We start from the raw sequence: 19,567 nt of genomic DNA, 5'->3' as shown, positions 1-19,567 counted from the left end.
GCAATAAGGGCCACTAGCTTTATTTGGAGAGCTGAGAAATCAAGTACAGAGCTCAGTTTTCATGAAGAAAGGAAACTTTTTTCTGAATGTCCAATTCCTTTCCCATTTAATAGGTAAATGGTTGTATAAAATGTCAGGTTGAAAGTTGTTTGAACCACATTTTAAAAGAACACATTTCACAGGAGTTAATAGGTTTATTTCTTTGAGCATACAAGTGAGCAAATAATTATCCTTTAAAATCATAGTTGTTGCTTTAAACCACCTCTGTGTTGTACTGTCTGTGTGTGAACTTTGGCTAACTCTTTAGGCAAATCTTTGTATTTCAGTAGAACACAGCAATCAGATTCAGCCTTAGAGTTAGGAACAGGTGATCGTGTTTGGCTAAAATAAGAAATAACCAACTTCTTGACCAAAACTGGAATCATCCCTGAACCTTTGTAGATGTACAATAAAGTGCATTTCATGTTTTTGAACCCCGGCTGATTTATTTTTAACTGCTCCTCTACATTTCCTGCTTCCAGTCAGGGCAGGAAGCAAAAATGCCAAAATCCCACAAATATTTGTTCTCATTCAGGGCACAGGGTCAAATCTGTAGAGGTCTCTAGATGCCTAAGGGTGTACACAGCTACCTAATGGAAATTTCAAAAGTGCCTAACCCCTATGGACTTTAAAAATCTGGTCCTCAATCTTTAGCTGCACATGCTTATTTTTAAAATAATCCAGGTATTTGTTCTAATTTTGGCTCCATTCCCATGGTATGAATTCCCCCTTCTCTTGAAGACATGAGGGTTGCATTGGTGCAACAGGGAACTACTGTGAATGTGCATTCCGCAGGTTTCATTCACAAAGGCTAGGATGCTGATTGAACTTTGTCCTGTTTTCTGTAGGGCCTTAATCCTTTCTCTTGTGACACTATTTACTAATTAACTCATTCACCCAGGAATTAGAAAAGGCACAGGAAAGAAGTGCCTGGGGAAGAGGGGATGAGAGAGACAAACTCTCAGTTAGTCCCAGGAGAGATCTCCCACCTCTCCTATCCTTGATCTAAGGGGCTGAGGATTATGTGCTGTTGTAGATAAGGTACTGTGCATCACTGTAAAGGTGACAGGGGAAACGTAAATAAACTACACATGGTGCTCCCAATCAGAGTGTCTCTGAGCAGGCTGTGTGCACTGGAAAAGACAGGAGTGGAGGGTGCACCCTGACAATAAAAACATTGAAGGCAAAATGGAAGATTACTTTTAGAACTGATTTCAGAGTAACAGCCGTTTAGTCTATTCGCAAAAAGAAAAGGAGTACTTGTGGCACCTTAGAGACTAACCAATTTATTTGAGCATGAGCTTTCGTGAGCTACAGAACTGAGACATTGATTCCAGGTTAGGGGAAAACACCAGTAAAGTCACATTCCAAAGAGTAATGCACAGTGATGCACAGCCAGACAGTGATATTATAATCTCTCTTTATTTTCTTTTGTTTTTTGATGCATCCTTATATTCTCATGATGCGATCAAAGTTCTCATAGTGTGGAGCATCCTCATCTTCAGGATATCCTCCTATGGAATCTTTCCCCTTCACTGTGGAGTTAAAGTTCTTCTTTCTGTTTTATGACAGTCTGTTCCTCAGTGAGATCCTCTTTGCTTTCTCCAGAAGGAGTCTTTAAAAAATAAAATACACCAATGAAGTTCTGTGTTATAGCCTCTCATGATAAAAGAATCGCTTTAGTGAGTATTTGTTCTCCGTAAAATGAGTTTTAAAAATATTATAAGAACTTTAGATTTCTCTTTTACATCTTAATGAGATCAGAGCTAGTGCTGCTGTCACCAAAAAATGCGATCTCACACCCACACCTCAGCCCCTGGGCAAAGCTTAGATGAGATGCCGTTTGTGTGAAATTCTGATAAACTCTTGAAAAACCAGTCACTTGCACTATGTAATGCATGGGCAGATCTAAAAATCCTGTAGAGATAATGCTTTGTCTTTTCTAGTGCAACCTCAGAAGAGCTGCCCTTTGAGTTTGCTATTTGTATCTTCCCCAGTAATGGAACAAAAAGTATTCGTCCAACAGGGGATTTGCACTTCAAGCAGTGCACTGTGCAAAAAACCCCAGTGTCTCCTGCAGTACTGTGCTGGACAACTTTGGGTGTCATTCGATAAGGACAGCAAATATAAGCAGGTGGGCTAATGCCAAATGTTCTCCCTCGAGCAGTGCAAAGCACATCTTGGATAGGGTTTCAGACTGGCTGTAGAATTACCCTGCAGCCCTTATACTTTAAAGTGGAATAAGGCACCAAGAGAGAAATAGCAGAGTGCACATAGCACTATAGTAAGCACAGAGGAAAGTGAGTGAACGTGACTCCTACCCCTCCTTCAAACACATGACTGGAGAACCTTCACCACAGCTGCAGCCCCTTCATATGTACAGCAGGAGAAGAAGCTCTGCTTCCCAAAACTAGCTGCTTAGTCATTGAACCATCTCTAAGCCCTGATTGAAGGGTGAATCACATTCCTCAGTATTTCTCCATCCACCATCTCATTGCTTCCCTGTACCTTTACAGGGCAATTTCAGTGGCATCCTCAGTGCATCCTAGGCACCTTCCTTCTCACTCCTTTTGGCAGCATAGGCCCTGGATTCCAGTGAAAGGCAGACTATGCGCCAAGTTGTCCTTGCATATCCTTTCTCAGCAGAAGTTAGGTGTGAGGACTCTATCATTCCTTTTCTGTGTTTTCTACATGTATCTTGAGTCTCAGGTTGTTAAACTATATTATTTGTCATTAACTCTTTCATAATGAAATATGTGTAAATATGCAACTGAGTCAATATGGAGCATCTCGTGCATACATCGTGTGCTCAGCAGCAGATGAAGTCCAGCCTCCTGGAGACAGGTTGAGTCAAGGGCACCAAAACTTGTGGTTGGTGATCCAGGCTATAGTCCAATCCGGATCACAAAAAGGAAAGGAAAACATTGCAGTTACTTCTGCCACAGTGCTTAGAAAGGAGAGAAGCCCCTCTGAACTTAAAGGAAGTGGATAAAATGGGAGCTAGATGTGAACCTTTCCAATTTTCATCCCAACCAACTTCGGCTGAGGCTTTGATTTGTAAAATCAAAACCCAGTCAAAGTTCAGTTCTCTCTTGCCCAGATAGCAATTGCTTCCTGCTGCCCAGTAGGTGGCTACGCGAGCTTCTTGGCTCAGAGACCTGTAACATTAGCGTCAAGAAAAGAAGGATCATGTGTTGTAAACCCGGGTGTGGCTGAGTGGAAGGTCAAATCCTTTACCTTTTCTGCTGCTTCTACTTTTGGCTTGCTTTGTTTTTCTAAGAATTCAGCAAAAGCCTCAAGGGTGTATTCCCCATCATATACCACAACCTGAAAAGAATAGAAGGGTAAAGAATTATTCTATGCATAAAATGCCTGAAATCGGACCACAGCACACAGGGATTTCTGAGTTATGCGGGCTTATCAGACTCTGGACTCTTGCATTTAGTTTAAAAAGCCATGGAGGAGACTCAACAAATTCTAAAGTTAATTGGATATCCAGAATGGGGAAGGAGATAGATATAAATACCTGTGAGAAGAAAGGAGAGAATCCTGCACAAACCACACAAAGTACCTTAACTTATTATACTAGGCCTGGATCCTGCCAACTAACTATTGATGTCTCATGCATATAATTAAGCAGATGCATGCATTTTTTTTACAGAATAGAGACCATACAGAGTATGGGTGAGCTTTTCAAAGCTGCCTAAAATATTTTAATTGGAATTGGACATTGAAAGCTGTTAGATGGCTTTGAAATCCTCCACCTAGGATGATTAAACTAGAACAAGAGGAAGATGAACTAAAGTAAATTTGCCTATACTTAATGGCTGTGGAGAATACTTCATGTGTTGAGACAGAATGGCAATGCTGAATGTTTGTTTAGGGAGTTTGGAAGAAAGATCATTTCACACTGAGAGCTTTAGAATTCTCCAACAATCGCTGAATACAGCACCGTTTTAGAGGATTTTTCAAAACTTGCTGTGTGGGAGCTTAAGGAAGATTGTAATTGTGTTTAGCCATAATGTACTGTAAGGTTGTATCTGCGTAACACAAAAGTGTCCACTTGTGATCTCAGCAACTTTAAACATCCTCAGGCAGTGTAAACTGATCTACCTGCACTGAAATAAATGAGACTATGCTGATTTATCCCAAAGGAGGATCTGCCCTGTTTGAATTCAAAATACTGTGTGCAAAATTCCTCCATTCCCTTCTGATTTCAGTTGACTTCCACCAGGTATTCATTTTGTCCATGCATTAAAATAGTTTGAATATGACAAGAAAATATATGGCTGCCTTATGTGATGTTTCCTTAAAAGTGCTCATGGCTTTTTAAGTTTCTTGAACAAAACAGTTGTTTTGACTCCTTCAGAGAAGATACATGTTCTCCAAAAAATCTTGAGCCTGTCTGCCCTCTGATGAGGTAATCAATGATAGCTAAAGCAGCAGGGTCTCAGAGCCTGAAGGTTTTCAAAGTGAGATAAACCACCCTCTTAAGCTGTCCTTGGGGTTTGCACTCAGGGAGAATTTTCAGCATCTCTCAGAGCATTCAGTTCTTAAGAGGATATAAATGTGTATGTCTCAGTGCCAAGAAACAAAAACGAATGTCAGCCTTAAACACCATCTGAAAAAATGCTAATTTATATTTTATTTGCACACAACAAACAGGGAGTCAGTCTGTTTCATCAAAATATCTCAACTAGTGTCTGGCAGACCCAGCCACTCTTTCTGAGGTGTAAGCAGATGAAATATCTCCATGTTCCTTCAGCGCTGATGGTAACTGTCCCCATCAAATAGTTAAATGCCGACTATATTTTTTCAACTCTCCACGTTTACCTAGGGGATTTAAGAGTTTTCTGATTCAGTACGGTGGCTGATTGCTTTTGACAACAAAGTGTCCTCTTCATGTCAATGGTCACTATTCGCTTGTTAGAATAAACAAATCTTTATTAAGGCCAAGACTTCAAAAACCAGACCCCTGAGTAAGCACTTCTGAAAATCCGGCTGTTTACAGAGGTATCCAAATGTGGACTTAAGAGCTGAGCCCCCATCAGCTTTCTAGTTACTCATTTAGAACCCTAGCGAGGCTCCTAGTTTTGAAAATCTTGTTCATGGGCCGAATCCTGCTCCCATTGACTTCAGTGGGAGTTTTGCCAGTGCTATCAGTGAAAGCAGAATCCAGTCTTAAATGGCCAAAATCTAAAGGCATGGTTTGAATGAGGGACAGCTGACACCCCTGAGAAAAAATGGGTATTCCATAAAACCATCTTCGTATTGTGAGAAAGTGTCTGATTGCACACTGGTCAACTGAATAGGCCTGGGGCGGAGCATGCAGTAATGTTATTTTCCTCATGGCTTTATCACAGTCCTTTCAGGACAGCCTGAGGGAGATTATAGTTCTTGGAAGTCATGACATCCTCCTTACCTTAGTCCTAGAAAACAAGGACCTGATCTTGCTCCTATTGATGTCAGTGGCAAAACTCCCATTGATTTAGTGAGAGCAGGATCTAGCACCCAGATGTAAGGGGGGGTGGTATTTCCCTGTGGGGTTGGGGGAATCTTATCTCAAGGGTTTTACTCTCCAGGCTTTTCTGACAATGTGAGATTAAAGTGCCATCCAGAAAGTTACCACTATCTTCATCCAGCATAGAGCTCTTCCTATCTGTAATTCTTTAACAGTGAAAGGTGTTGGGTAGAGTAGACACTAATACAGAACCACCAGCCTTCCTACACCAACAAAATTCCTGTCTTGGGAGTTGGGCATTGCATGGAGCATTGTAATTACTATTTGTTGAAAGCTGACAATCATCTTGGTGCTGTACAAATATACAGAGATGTGGCTGCTGCCTCAAGGAATTTATGCTCAAGACGGGACACAGAGACAACAGTTCAGACATACAGTGTTCCCTATGTGCTGGCATGATTTTCACCTGGTCTGTTAGAATCATACGGGGTCATGTCTGAAAAGCTATGAGGGAGAAATACGTTCTGGGAAGAGATTGGCAGGAGATCATTTGGTGCATGAGAAGACAGAGACTAACCAATGCAGAAGGGTCAGACTGGAAGAAGATGCAAAGATGAGAATGGGAGAAGGCTACAAAGGGACCATTTATGAGAGAGAGGCTTACAGAGAAGGGAAACTCACAATTTTCATTGACCTTTGTCATACTAGCATTTAGTTCCCATCCCTAACATGAGAGAGGGATAAACACCACAGAAGTATTACAAGGAGCAAATATTTGTAATTGTGCTGTGTATTTCCTGCTCCTCTTTGTCTCTGACCATCTGCTTAGCATCTGGGCACCAAACTCCAGTCTAAGGCAAGAATGTGGTAGGAGAGATTGTAAGCTCTTTGGGGGAAGGCCCTATCTTTGTATTAGGCATGTACAGTGCCTAGCACAATGAAACCCTAATCCCTGACTGGGGCCTCAGAACACATCCACAGAATATAGATAATTAGTAATAGAAATCAGAAACAGCCTCGTGTGCCAACTCTTCATTAATTTTTTTAGAAAATAAAAGGTCATTAATATGTTTTAAAAAGAATATTGAGTGGAAAACTGCAAAGTGAGAGGGATGAGAATGTATACATTAAGGCCAGACCCATTAGGGATCTGCGGGGCTGCTGTTCAGTTCATTAGAAGTTGTGCATACATGTCCAAGGGAAAAATATCTCTCTCCCTAAGAGATTAAATGAGGGCAAGTACAAATGTCTTAGAATTTAATTTACGTGTGGGGCATGAGGAGAAAAATGAAAAGCTGAGTAATGTTTTAATTATAACAGTATCCTAAAATTGAATTTCTTGGATCCAGAGCTGGCGTTTTCTCTTCAATTAAATTATCCATGTGGATGGAGGATTATGACTATGTGGTTAATATATTTCTATTTCTTCTGTCCTTTCTTGCAGTAATACTTTCAGAACATTATGCAACATGATGGTACATTACATAGCATATTCTAGAGATAAGCAGCAATAGCAACAGCTCTTTGTTTTTTTTATTAAGAGGCACTTGAATTTGCTGCTACTATGGTGTGTGATATTGGCAAAGCGTTTCTGGCTAAGAGTTTCTGAAAAGCTCAGAGGACATGGCCTCTAAGACAATGTAAACGTGTTTTCATAAGCCAAACTGCTACAGAAACAATTCAAACAGGTAACATGAACAAAGCACTGAGGTGCATAAGTCCTGACTTTGGGGTTTTTTTAAAATGAGAGTTACACCAAGAAGCCCCTGCAGAATCCATTCTCAGAGGCTAGCACAGGATCATGGCTGTAGGTTTTTTAGAGGTTAGGGATCTGCAAACACCCCTGAGAGTCCAGGAACAAGAAAGAATAGTAAATATGTGTCAAAAGAATAGTAAATATGGCAGGTGACCAGCTTGGCTTAACAGTGAAATCCTTGCGGATCTTAAACATAAAAAAGAAGCTTACAAGAAGTGGAAGATTGGACAAATGACCAGGGAAGAATATAAAAATGTTGCTCGGGCATGTAGGAATGAAATCAGGAGGGTCAAATCGCACCTGGAGCTGCAGCTAGCAAGAGATGTTAAGAGTAACAAGAAGGGGTTCTTCAGGTATGTTGGCAAGAAGAAGAAAGCCAAGGAAAGTGTGGGCCCCTTACTGAATGAGGGAGGCAACCTAGTGACAGAGGATGTGGAAAAAGCTAAAGTACTCAATGCTTTTTTTGCCTCTGTCTTCACGAACAAGGTCAGCTCCCAGACTGCTGCGCTGGGCAACACAGCATGGGGAGTAGGTGGCCAGCCCTCTGTGGAGAAAGAAGTGGTTAGGGACTATTTAGAAAAGCTGGATGTGCACAAGTCCATGGGGCCGGATGCATTGCATCCGAGAGTGCTAAAGGAGTTGGCGGCTGTGATTGTAGAGCCATTGGCCATTATCTTTGAAAACTCATGGCGATCGGGGGAAGTCCCGGACGACTGGAAAAAGGCTAATGTAGTGCCCATCTTTAAAAAGGGAAGAAGGAGGATCCTGGGAACTACAGGCCAGTCAGCCTCACCTCAGTGCCCGGAAAAATCATGGAGCAGGTCCTCAAGGAATCACTCCTGAAGCACTTCCACGAGAGGAAAGTGATCAGGAACAGTCAGCCTGGATTCACCAAGGGAAGGTCATGCCTGACTAATCTAATCGCCTTCTATGATGAGATTACTGGTTCTGTGGATGAAGGGAAAGCAGTGGATGTATTGTTTAATGACGTTAGCAAAGCTTTTGACACGGTCTCCCACAGTATTCTTGTCAGCAAGTTAAAGAAGTATGGGCTGGATGAATGCACTGTAAGGTGGGTAGAAAGTTGGCTAGATTGTCGGGCTCAACGGGTAGTGATCAATGGCTCCATGTCTAGATGGCAGCCGATATCAAGTGGAGTGCCCCAAGGGTCAGTCCTGGGGCCGGTTTTGTTCAATATCTTCATAAATGATCTGGAGGATGGTGTGGATTGCACTCTCAGCAAATTTGCAGATGATACTAAACTAGGAGGAGTGGTAGATACGCTGGAGGGCAGGATAGGATACAGAGGGACCTAGACAAATTGGAGGATTGGGTCAAAAGAAATCTGATGAGGTTCAACAAGGATAAGTGCAGGGTCCTGCACTTAGGACAGAAGAACCCAATGCACCGCTACAGACTAGGGACCGAATGGCTAGGCAGCAGTTCTGCGGAAAAGGACCTAGGGTTGACAGTGGATGAGAAGCTGGATATGAGTCAACAGTGTGCCCTTGTTGCCAAGAAGGCCAATGGCATTTTGGGATGTATAAGTAGGGGCATAGCCAGCAGATCGAGGGATGTGATCGTTCCCCTCTATTCGACATTGGTGAGGCCTCATCTGGAGTACTGTGTCCAGTTTTGGGCCCCACACGACAAGAAGGATGTGGATAAATTGGAAAGAGTCCAGCGAAGGGCAACAAAAATGATTAGGGGTCTGGAACACATGACTTATGAGGAGAGGCTGAGGGAACTGGGATTGTTTAGTCTGCAGAAGAGAAGAATGAGGGGGGATTTGATAGCTGCTTTCAACTACCTGAGAGGTGGTTCCAAAGAGGATGGTTCTAGACTATTCTCAGTGGTAGAAGTTGACAGGACAAGGAGTAATGGTCTTAAGTTGCAGTGGGGGAGGTTTAGGTTGGATATTAGGAAAAACTTTTTCACTAGGAGAGTGGTGAAACACTGGAATGCGTTACCTAGGGAGGTGGTAGAATCTCCTTCCTTAGAAGTTTTTAAGGTCAGGCTTGACAAAGCCCTGGCTGGGATGATTTAGTTGGGGATTGGTCCTGCTTTGAGCAGGGGGTTGGACTAGATGACCTCCTGAGGTCCCTTCCAACCCTGATATTCTATGACCCCTGGAACCTAGGACAGCACAGGGATTGATTCAAGTCACCAGAGACTATGGCTGTATCAACTTCATCAGTCCAGGTCTGTTAAAAGTCTAATATGGTCTCATACTAGAACCTGATACTTGTGAGGGCTGTAGGCAAATATTTTGCCCTTTAGTTAGTTTAAACTCAGATTCTTGGCAGAAGTGAGTACATCTTGCTCCAAAAGAAATGTGTGAATAGACGAGGACCAATGTTTTATTCTCGCTTTCATGGCACCCTTCTCACATGCTCACTCATTCTGATGTGCACACACACACATTAAATGTGTCTCACCTGGTTATTGGATCCAACAGGAAAGAATCTAAAGAATGGATAGCGGTCTAGCATAACTAACTGGATGTCATTTGCTGTGAAGTCTATTTTGGCAATTACTATATTTTCATGATTTTCATATTTCTTGCCCAGCTCATCCCAAATTGGTAAGAGTTTCCTACAATCATGGGACCAAGGTGCATCTGTAATTTGAAAAACAAAAATAGATGTTCACAAATCAAACCTATGAACTTACTCCACTGCTTTCACAGGAATATAGAAAATGGATAGGTGCCAGAGCTGAAATGGGCATTACCCACTTATAGAAACAATGGGGCAAATCAAAAAGCACAACGAAGTCAGTAGGAATTTGACAGAGTAACAACTGAGCAAAATCTGAGTAAAAACCAGAAGTTGTTGCCTAACAAATACCTTCTCTTCTGGTACTACTTTTGGGTGGCAGGAAGCCTTGTGGCTCAAGTAGGTCCCAGCATCTCCATCCGTGTTACATAGCAATGCTTTACTATCCTGAATTTAGAAGGGAGACTGGTTATAGCCATAATCCAAATATGGATCTCCTTTGTGTGACTGACCCTTTTCTCTAGACTATACCAAACCAAAACTCCAGAAGTGAATACCTGGCCCCACTGAGATCAATGGTAGTTTTATTATTGACTTTAGTGTGCCTAGGATTTCACCCCAGATTTGAATACCCCACATTTTGGGGGTGAAAGATTCAAATTCCAGATCAAGATTTTCAGGTTGGGCCCCTCTCTTCTTAAGGTTTGGGGAGAGAGAGGGAGAGGGATCAGAATAAGCACTCAGAATGGCAGAGGCATCTCTGAGCCTGCAGAATCCGGTATTAAATCTTCGGAGAAATGGCTTTCTCATGAACTTCCTGTTGTTTCTGCATCAGTCAAGCCAGAAACATCATCATTTTGGCACTTCCATTTCAGATCTTGGGTGCAACCAAGAAGGGAATAAGCAAGCTAAAATGTTACAGAAATAGAAAGGAGGGAAGTTATCTTAACTCTTCTGAACCTCCATCTAGAATGGCAGAAACCTTGCAAGAAACCTTGCTGACTGTGTAAAATTTCCATCAGCAAGGCACCTTACAGACTAACAAATTTATTTGAGCATAAGCTTTCGTGAGCTACAGCTCACTTTTGCGGATACAGACTAACACGACTGCTACTCTGAAACCTGTCATCAGCAAGGGTTGACTTTGCTTGCGTTAGAAATGGAATCTGAAGGGCCCTTTCAGCTTCAGATCCAAAACAGAATCTAAATTATCTAGTTCCAAGTGTTGACTGTGAAACCATGAAACTCACAGGGGTTTGGATTCAAGGCTCCATTTTTTGGCTTATCTCTATTTTTATTTGAAAACCATTCACCTCTCCCTCATTTCATGCGCTACACTAACAGCAATTGCCAAACATCTCTTGAATACATTTGCATATAGCAAAACTGCTGATCATAATAGTATAGAATTAAATCCTTCATCATAAAAATAAACACACAAAGTCCTAGCAAATCATCACATGACTTCACTAGAGAGGATTCCATGGTTGACCAAGACCGTCAACCCAAATAAATCTTTCATCAGTTCAACAATGCAGTCCTTGTTACAAAGTATCTCTTGAAACAGCAAAATGTCAAGTACACACAAAAATGATAAGGAAAGCCAGTGCATCAGAGGTGATGGATTATGCAGTTCCAGGATAGGACTAGTCTCTGGTAGAGTGTTGGAACTTCAGTAGTGTTGGAACTGTAGTTCCTTGCATGTGGTTTCTTTAATAAAATAAGCAAACATATCTCAATTGAAATGTAAAACTGGGGTCCTGAACATTTTGTGCAGATATGGTTGTCCTGGTCAAGTTCCAATTTGCTCATGCAGTTCTGCCCCCCTAAATTCCCATGCATTTTCAACCCAGAAAGGTATTCATCACTTTTCTTTCCTAAACCTGAGTGGTGCAGTCTTGGGCCCTTAAACACTTTCCACCTTCCTCTCTGGTGCTGCTGTAATTCAGCAACGGATGAAGGGGACCCTACAGATAGTTTGCAGCCAGCTTTGGGATCCTAACCGTGTAAGAAGATTATTATCAAGATTCAGTTATTAGTATGTCCAGGGGAATTTTTCTGTGGGAGATGATTTGATCGCTTAGAAGTCCAATTACTGCCCTTCCCCTCCCTGTCACCTTGGAAAAATAATTGTGAAAAATAGTTCTATGGCTCAGATTAGGTCAAAAGGTCCAAGGTTCAGAGAGGGTCAGCAGCAGGAGCAAGCCTGTTAGGGGACTGGATTGGGTATCTTGTTTCATGTGGAGGCAACTGAAAGGAAAACGAGGCTGCAACAATGCAGGTTTCTCCACCATCCTTCTTACAAACTGTACCTCAAAAGTGTGGTGATAACCTGAGTACATGCACATCTTTCTTCATGTTCATTGTTACCTGGCATTTTCTGTGGTATTTGTTTCCCTGAGGCCCACCTTGTTCCCATGGTGTTCATCAGAATACCAGCAAGCTTGGAAACTTGCCTACATTTTAGGAAAGCCTAACATTGGCATTATAGGGCTAGGTTTGGTTTTGGGTTATGCACCCGTGCAGAGGCACAAGGGGGAGTAAGAGCTCATGGGTTACTTGGATTGTGGATCTGGGTGCACAGAGTGACTCTGCACCTGCTATTTCCACCCTGGAGCAGGGGGATGGGGAGGTGGGAAATAGGCAGAGCTGCTCTGCTGGTTGTGGAAGGGAGAGTGATCTCCTGCCATTTAGGTCAGCAGGAAATGACTTCCTCTCAGAGGTAAGGGGAGCAGCAAAGGAATTGTGGCTCCTTTTCTGGGGCACCCCTAGAACATCACAGTAAGATGTCCTCCACTTGCCATGGGATGTGTCTATGGGACACAGTCTAGTTCCTATACTATGGCACATTTGAATGTTACATTGTGCAATGAAATGCCAAGATAGCTTTGTCTTTCATCATCAAGATTTCACACCGCCTTGGAAAGTATTGGCTTTAGGCAGTGATGAGCTGCCAAAATCTTAACAACCAGTTCCCTCCTCACCCCACGAGGGGGTCATGGCCCACCTCCGCACCCTGGGAACTCCTGCCCCATCCAACCCCCCGCGTTCCTTGACGCCCCTGCCTGGACCCCTGCCCCCATCCACCCCCCTCCCCTGTTCCCTCACTGCCCCCAGAACTGGGCAGGAGGGTCTCATGGGCCACCGTAGTGGGTGCCCACCCCGCCCGTAAGAGCTAGAGGGACCTGCAGGGGGGCGAGGTGGGCAGACCCAGCGGTGCTTACCTGGGGCAGCTCCCAGGAAGCATCCAGCAGGTCCCTCTGGTTCCTAGACGCGGGATAGCATAGCTGGGGGGGAGCAGGGGGAGCGGCTGCTGCCCCCACTGATCACATCAGAAGTGTCTTAGGTGCCAACTCCGTGGGTGCTCCGGGGCCAGAGCCCCCACGGGGAAAATTTGGTGGGTGCAGAGCACCCACGCACAGCTCCCCGCCCCGCGCCCAGCCCCAGCTCACCTCACCTCCGCTCCGCCGCCTCCCCCTCCCCTGAATGTTCCGCCCCCTCCCTTGGCTTCCTGCGAATCAGCTGTTCGCGTGGGCAGCCTGGGAGGGCTGAGAAGCGAGTGGCGGCTTCGCACTCAGGCCCAGGGAGACAGAGGTGAGCTAGGGCGGGGAGCGGTTCCCCTGCGTGCCCCCTGGGTTACCTGATGCGGCGCAGGTGGCCCTCCTTGCCCCCCCCCACCCGAGCTCACCTCCACTCCGCCTCCGCCTCCCTGGGCCTGAGCGCGAAGCTGCCGCCTGTTTCTCAGCCCTCCCAGGCTTCCCGCGCGAACAGCTGATTGTCGGGAAGCCAGGGGTGGGGGGCAGAGAAGCAGAGCAGGGCAGTGCGTTCAGGGGAGGAGGCAGAGGCGGAGCGGAGGTGAGGTGAGCTGGGGCCAAGCACGGGGTGTGGTGGGGCTGGGCGTGAAGCTGCCGGTAGGTGCTCTGCACCCATCAAATTTTCCCCCTGGGTGCTCCAGCCCCAGAGCACCCACGGAGTCAGTGCCTAAGGCGCCACTTTTGGCTGGTTGTTAAATTTAGAAGCCCTTTTAGAACCAGTTGTCCCTCACAGGGGTGGGGGTGGGGTAGATTATGTCCTCACGGGACAACCGATTCTAAAAGGGCTTCTAAATTTAACAACCGGTTCTAGCGAACCGGTGCGAACCGGCTCCAGCTCACCACTCGCTTTAGGGATTCCTATACAGAGCAATCTTAAGTCAGTACATGAACCACACTGTTTCCTTATGATATGGCACAAATCTTCCTATAATGCTTTGAGCAGACAGCAACAGTATATTAATTATGTAATGTATAGTGCTTTGTTTGATACAGAACAAATGCATTTGCATTTTCACATCAAAGTGATCATGTTAAAACAATCTAGAATGATACTCACAGAACATTACAAACACATTCTTGGTCTTATTAAAGGCGACCCTGTTGAAGTTCTTTCCAACAAGCATCTTAACAGGATTCTTGTCCCAGTCCTCTGGAATTTCTTCACTAGGTACATGTGGCTAATCAGAAAGAGAAACAGGAATATGAAAGTGAAGGGGATATCAGGAAGCCGTATTCTGGTTCAGGTTAAAGTGAGTCCAACTGGACAATACTAACCCAATGCCCTTACTTACTATACCTAGCTTTTTAAAATATTGTGAGTCACGTCAAACCATAAATAGGTTACTTGAACCTACACGATCCAGTTGTCCTACAAAACCTGGCTGAATAACAGTCAAAAGCTAGAGAACTATAGAGCTTGTTTATTGTGGAAGAGGAGTGAAGTGGCTGTATAACAGGGGTGAATGCCACTGCCTAGATTTCTCCATCCCCTCCACATGGTTCCTTCCTTCCTCTTGATGGAAGCTGTTAAATATGAAGGTAAATCAAGCTTCAGAACATTGAAAACGCAATACAATTTACAGTGTATCTGTCTTGGAACGTATGTGGCATGAATGTTCTGATACCTCATTGTGATAACAAGATATTCTAATACGAATAGGGAGTGATCCAGCAGGAAATAATTGTAGTGAAAAGGATTATAAGGAGTCACAAAAATAAGGAAACCCACGTTCACTCACGACAATTGCAAGATCGTATAATTCATTGCACTTTTATAGAAACTATCAGGATCTTCTGTAGCATCTTCATGCAATCTCAAAGCTCTCAAGTATTAATGAAGCCTCATATCACGCCAATGGTGCAGGCAAATATTATTATCCCTACTATACAGATGGGGAAAATAAAGCTCAGAGAGGTTTCATGGCCTTATTTTCAGAGTTGTTCACCCTAAATGCCAGTTGAAATTAATGAAATTTAGAGGTTTTCATCACCTTTAAAATTCAGGCCATAAGCGACTTGCCTAAATTCACACAGAGAGTCATTGGCAAAATCCTGTGGTCCGTCTCAGTTATCCAAAATAAGGGAATAGACCAGTATGCGCTGAAAATGGAGCACATGACAGCAACAAGAACAAGCTTGTAAAATCAGAACCAGGCTAGTACAGGTGGTAGATTATGAATTTAAATGACATTTTCACTTTATTTTTGCAAATGTGCTAGAATCTTCAACTGGCGTCAAATGGACGTCTGATTCTGTCTCTTCAGAGAGGCATACCTTTGCTTTCCCATCTAGGTAGCTGTGACAGAAGCTCCTTAGATTCTCCACGGTCACCTCATCTGCAGGCATTTTGTACTTTGCGTCACTTGTCAGGTTTAAGATTCGCACCGCAGGGACGTCGACCTCAGTGATGCGAAAATACTCAAAAACGCGCCCATTTCTGGTTTCATTCGTGTCCACCAAGATGAACATTATCTGGAAAGGAAAACAGCAGCATGCTGGACGGATATCCAGCTGCATAGCATTGCATTATACCCTAAAAGCAGAAGGTCTATTACCTTAGAAATAGCTGTGCAGTTGTTCACACAAATCAACATCTTTTGGATTCGTCCACAAGGACCTGCATCAACCAGCTCCATCTTTCACTTTGAATTTCAGGTTAAAAGAAATTAGAGTCTGGACATGAAACTCAGTTAAAAGCTACTGAATCTGAAGATGAGTTTGGATATGAAATTTCACCCTATGTTTGGGAATTCAGTCCAAGGGCTTTGGCTTAATCCATCGGAATACAGGCCAGATTTGAAGTTTAGATCCAGAAATGAACCTCCCAAAACTTGGCATTGTTAGGATCCAGGCCTATCTGCCACTGGAACTCTGAAAAACCATATACTGAGTGTGATTCACCCAGCAGTTTTGTAAACTTTTCTGTGCCCCAGCTCTGAGATAGTAACAACGTTCTAAACCAAGTATGTTTCGGCTTTTACTGAACCTACTTGATACTGCTAAACTACACAGAGCTGCAGGACACTAATATTTAGATTTATTTCTCAGTCTGGTAAATTATATTGCTCTCTCCCACACAATCAAAGCTATGCTCCTTGCCCTGGTAAGTTCTCATAGCCCTGCATTACATGACAAAACTTAATAGTACAAAAATCTGAAATATTTATAATCCAGGTGTCTTTACCAATAGTAAAGTAAAATGATTGGTGGTGGTTTTACTACCGGATGAATTCTCATTCTGTAGCACTTAGTGTGTTTGGAGCAATAGCAGCAAAATTGAATAACTGACAGTGGAGACTACTAGAAAGTGCTGTTTTTTACTTATTCCCTCTCCTTTGCTACCCACACACACACTTTGCTGCATGAAACAGTGTCCTACAGATTCTTTGCAAAACCAGGTAAGGTAGAACTGCTGGTTTCAACTGTGGCCAACAGCAACTTGTTGAAATTCCCAGAATGGCATTTCCAGATGACATAATAGACTAGAAGTTGAGCCTACACAAGTACTGCTAAATGTTTCATGGCTGGAAGTTCCTCTTAGGGTATGTCTACACTACGAAATTAAGTCGAATTTATAGAAGTCGGTTTTTTAGAAATCGGTTTTATATATTCGAGTGTGTGTCCCCCCACAGAAAATGCTCTAAGTGCATTAACTCGGCGGAGTGCTTCCACAGTACCGAGGCAAGCATCGACTTCCAGAGTGTTGCACTGTGGGTAGCTATCCCACAGTTCCCGCAGTCTCCACTGCCCATTGGAATTCTGGGTTGAGATCCCAATGCCTGATGGGGCTAAAACATTGTCGTGGTACATGGTTCTGGGTACATGTCGTCAGGCCCCCCTTCCCTCCCTCCCTCCGTGAAAGAAAGGGTAGACAATCGTTTTGCGCCTTTTTTTCCTGGGTTACCTGTGCAGACGCCATACCATGGCAAGCATGGAGCCCGCTCAGCTCACCGTCACCGTATGTCTCCTGAGTGCTGGCAGACGTGGTACTGCATTGCTACACAGCAGCAGCAACCCATTGCCTTATGGCAGCAGACGGTACAGTAGGACTGGTAGCCGTCATCATCATGTCCGAGGTGCTCCTGGTCGCCTCTGTGAGGTCGATCAGGAGCGCCTGGGCAGACATGGGCGCAGGGACTAAATTTGGAGTGACTTGATCAGGTCATTCTCTTTAGTCCTGCAGTCAGTCCTATTGAACCATCTTATGGTGAGCAGGCAGGCGATATGGGTTGCTAGCAGTCCTCTTGTACCATCTTCTGCCGAGCAGCCATGAGATGTGGATGGCATGCAGTCCTTCTGCACCGTCTGCTGCCAGCCAAAGATGTAAAAGATAGATGGAGTGTATCAAAAAAAGAAATAGACCAGATTTGTTTTGTACTCATTTGCAACCTCCCACACCCGCCCCCCGTCTAGGGGACTCATTCCTCTAGGTCACACTGCAGTCACTCACAGAGAAGGTGCAGCGAGGTAAATCTAGCCATGTATCAATCAGAGGCCAGACAAACCTGCTTGTTCCAATAAGAACAATAACTTAGGTGCACCATTTCTTATTGGAACCCTCCGTGAAGTCCTGCCTGAAATACTCCTTGATGTAAAGCCACCCCCTTTGTTGATTTTAACTCCCTGTAAGCCAACCCTGTAAGCCATGTCGTCAGTCGCCCCTCCCTGCGTCAGAGCAAAGGCAGACAATCGTGCATCTGAGTTGAGAGTGCTGTCCAGAGCAGTCACAATGGAGCACTCTGGGATAGCTCCCGGAGGCCAATACCGTCGAATTGTGTCCACAGTACCCCAAATTCGACCCAGCAAGGCCGATTTAAGTGCTAATCCACTTGTCAGGGGTGGAGTAAGGAAATCGATTTTAAGAGTCCTTTAAGTCGAAATAAAGGGCTTCATCATGTGGACAGGTGCAGGTTTACATCGATTTAACGCTGCTAAATTCGACCTAAAGTCCTAATGTAGACCAGGGCTTAGTAAGGGGCATATGTAAGATCAGAAATAGGCTTGATAGGAATGGTCAGAAATAGGTTTGTTGTGCATAACACAGTTAGAATCATATTTTTAAAGCATCACTTTCCCTTTGGGTTTACTTCTAATTTTATTTCCCCAGACCATTTTGCTTAAGGACCTATGCCAGAAAAATGGTTCTGAGAACTATTGGAAGCGGTTTGATAGCAGGCAAACTGACAGCAATATATTCCAATCAGTAACATTGGAGGGTGTTTTTCAACTGATCTTTGACATCTGACATTTGCAAAGCAGGACTCTAAAGTAAAATGCATCACAAACCTTTCCTCTAAATTCCACAGCAGCAGACTCATAATCTTCATAAGTCTTGTTGAATGTCTCTGAGTTCTTAGGGGTGAACAGCAGGATGTGAGTTTCAACAGGGACATCAAAAATCTTCACAGATGTCTGCAAAACAAAAGGCTCAACATCTGCTCCACTCTCTGGAAGCAGAACAGTGAATCACATGCTCAAAGTATCAATGCCATTCAGTTAACTGGGTTTGCATATTTTACTTTGCAAGACTCATATAGTTCCCCATCATTTCCATAACCCTGGGATTTTGCATTGTTTTAAAGAACATAAAGTGAGAGAAGATCAGCAGCTGCTAAGTGGGTTTCCTGCTCAAGGAAAACCTCAGCATTATTCATAGATTAAGACCAGAATGGACCATTATGGTCCTCTAGTATGACCTCCTGTATAACACCAGGCACAGAATTAATGCTAGCTGTAATTCTCTAAGTAAAATATAGTGTCGTCGATAAAGACTATTAGGATCAGCTCACTGAAAAGCAACCAAACACTTGGCAGCTGCATAGCCATTCTTAGCCTGAGATTTGAAATATGATATTGATCTTTACAACTGTCTGATCCTGTTTTCAGCTATTTACAAAACTGGTAGGGTGAGTCCTCAGAGCTAGTAGATGTGTTTGTCTGGTCAGTAGTGATGGTCAGCAGGAATGAATAAAAGATTGGCCATCAATTCAGAATAGATCCGCTTTGTTGAACGAGGCTGCAATTTCATATAAGATTTTCCTGTGTGGTTTAACAGACGATAGAACTGCACCATGATGGAGTTTCATAGTCTGAGTTCTCCAGAAAAGAGGTCAATAGGGGAATATTGAGGGATATTTTTACTGTGCTCTCAAAACTGGAGGAAAATGTCTTACAGTGGGATTATAGCTCTATAAAACACGTGCTGTTCTGGTGTAGGAGGCTGTATAACCGTTATGACAGTTTTCTGCATGAGTCCCTCTGTGCATCTGCTGGAGCGGTCAGTGCTGCAAGCCAGTTTGAGATCAGCTGTTAGGTGTGACACACACAGGGTTCTCTCAACGAGATTTTACATTTGTTCTTCCTTTGCTGCTTTTATTAATCTAACATAGAAGTCACTTGGAGTGGAACCATATAGTGTACTGGAAACATGTATGGTAAACAGAACAGCTAAGTAAACTGGATTCCCACTCTAAATTCTGACGAGCTTCTTTGACCAGCT

General features: G+C 43.7%; 1 protein-coding gene across 3 annotated transcripts in view; it reads right to left on the bottom strand.

The window, feature by feature from the left end:
* Positions 1-1,340: 1,340 nt before the first annotated feature.
* The window catches only part of PDILT (protein disulfide isomerase like, testis expressed), a 50,920-nt gene continuing 32,693 nt past the window's right edge, over positions 1,341-19,567 (bottom strand). For all 3 annotated transcript variants that reach the window (XM_073362268.2, XM_078854571.1, XM_073362262.2), the window contains 6 exons: positions 18,355-18,480; positions 15,343-15,540; positions 14,126-14,246; positions 9,695-9,876; positions 3,277-3,366; positions 1,341-1,654 (listed from right to left, as the gene is read on the bottom strand). In XM_073362268.2, coding sequence (XP_073218369.1) covers positions 1,583-1,654; positions 3,277-3,366; positions 9,695-9,876; positions 14,126-14,246; positions 15,343-15,540; positions 18,355-18,480 — 789 coding nt within the window. In that variant the 3' untranslated portion in view covers positions 1,341-1,582. The remainder of the gene's footprint in view (positions 1,655-3,276; positions 3,367-9,694; positions 9,877-14,125; positions 14,247-15,342; positions 15,541-18,354; positions 18,481-19,567) is intronic.

The sequence above is a fragment of the Lepidochelys kempii genome, chromosome 10, assembly GCF_965140285.1.
Source record: "Lepidochelys kempii isolate rLepKem1 chromosome 10, rLepKem1.hap1, whole genome shotgun sequence".
In the NCBI taxonomy this organism is placed as follows: Eukaryota; Metazoa; Chordata; order Testudines; family Cheloniidae; genus Lepidochelys; species Lepidochelys kempii.
The sequence above is the reverse complement of the archived record's forward strand: the minus strand, read 5'-3'. Positions and strand labels throughout refer to the sequence as shown.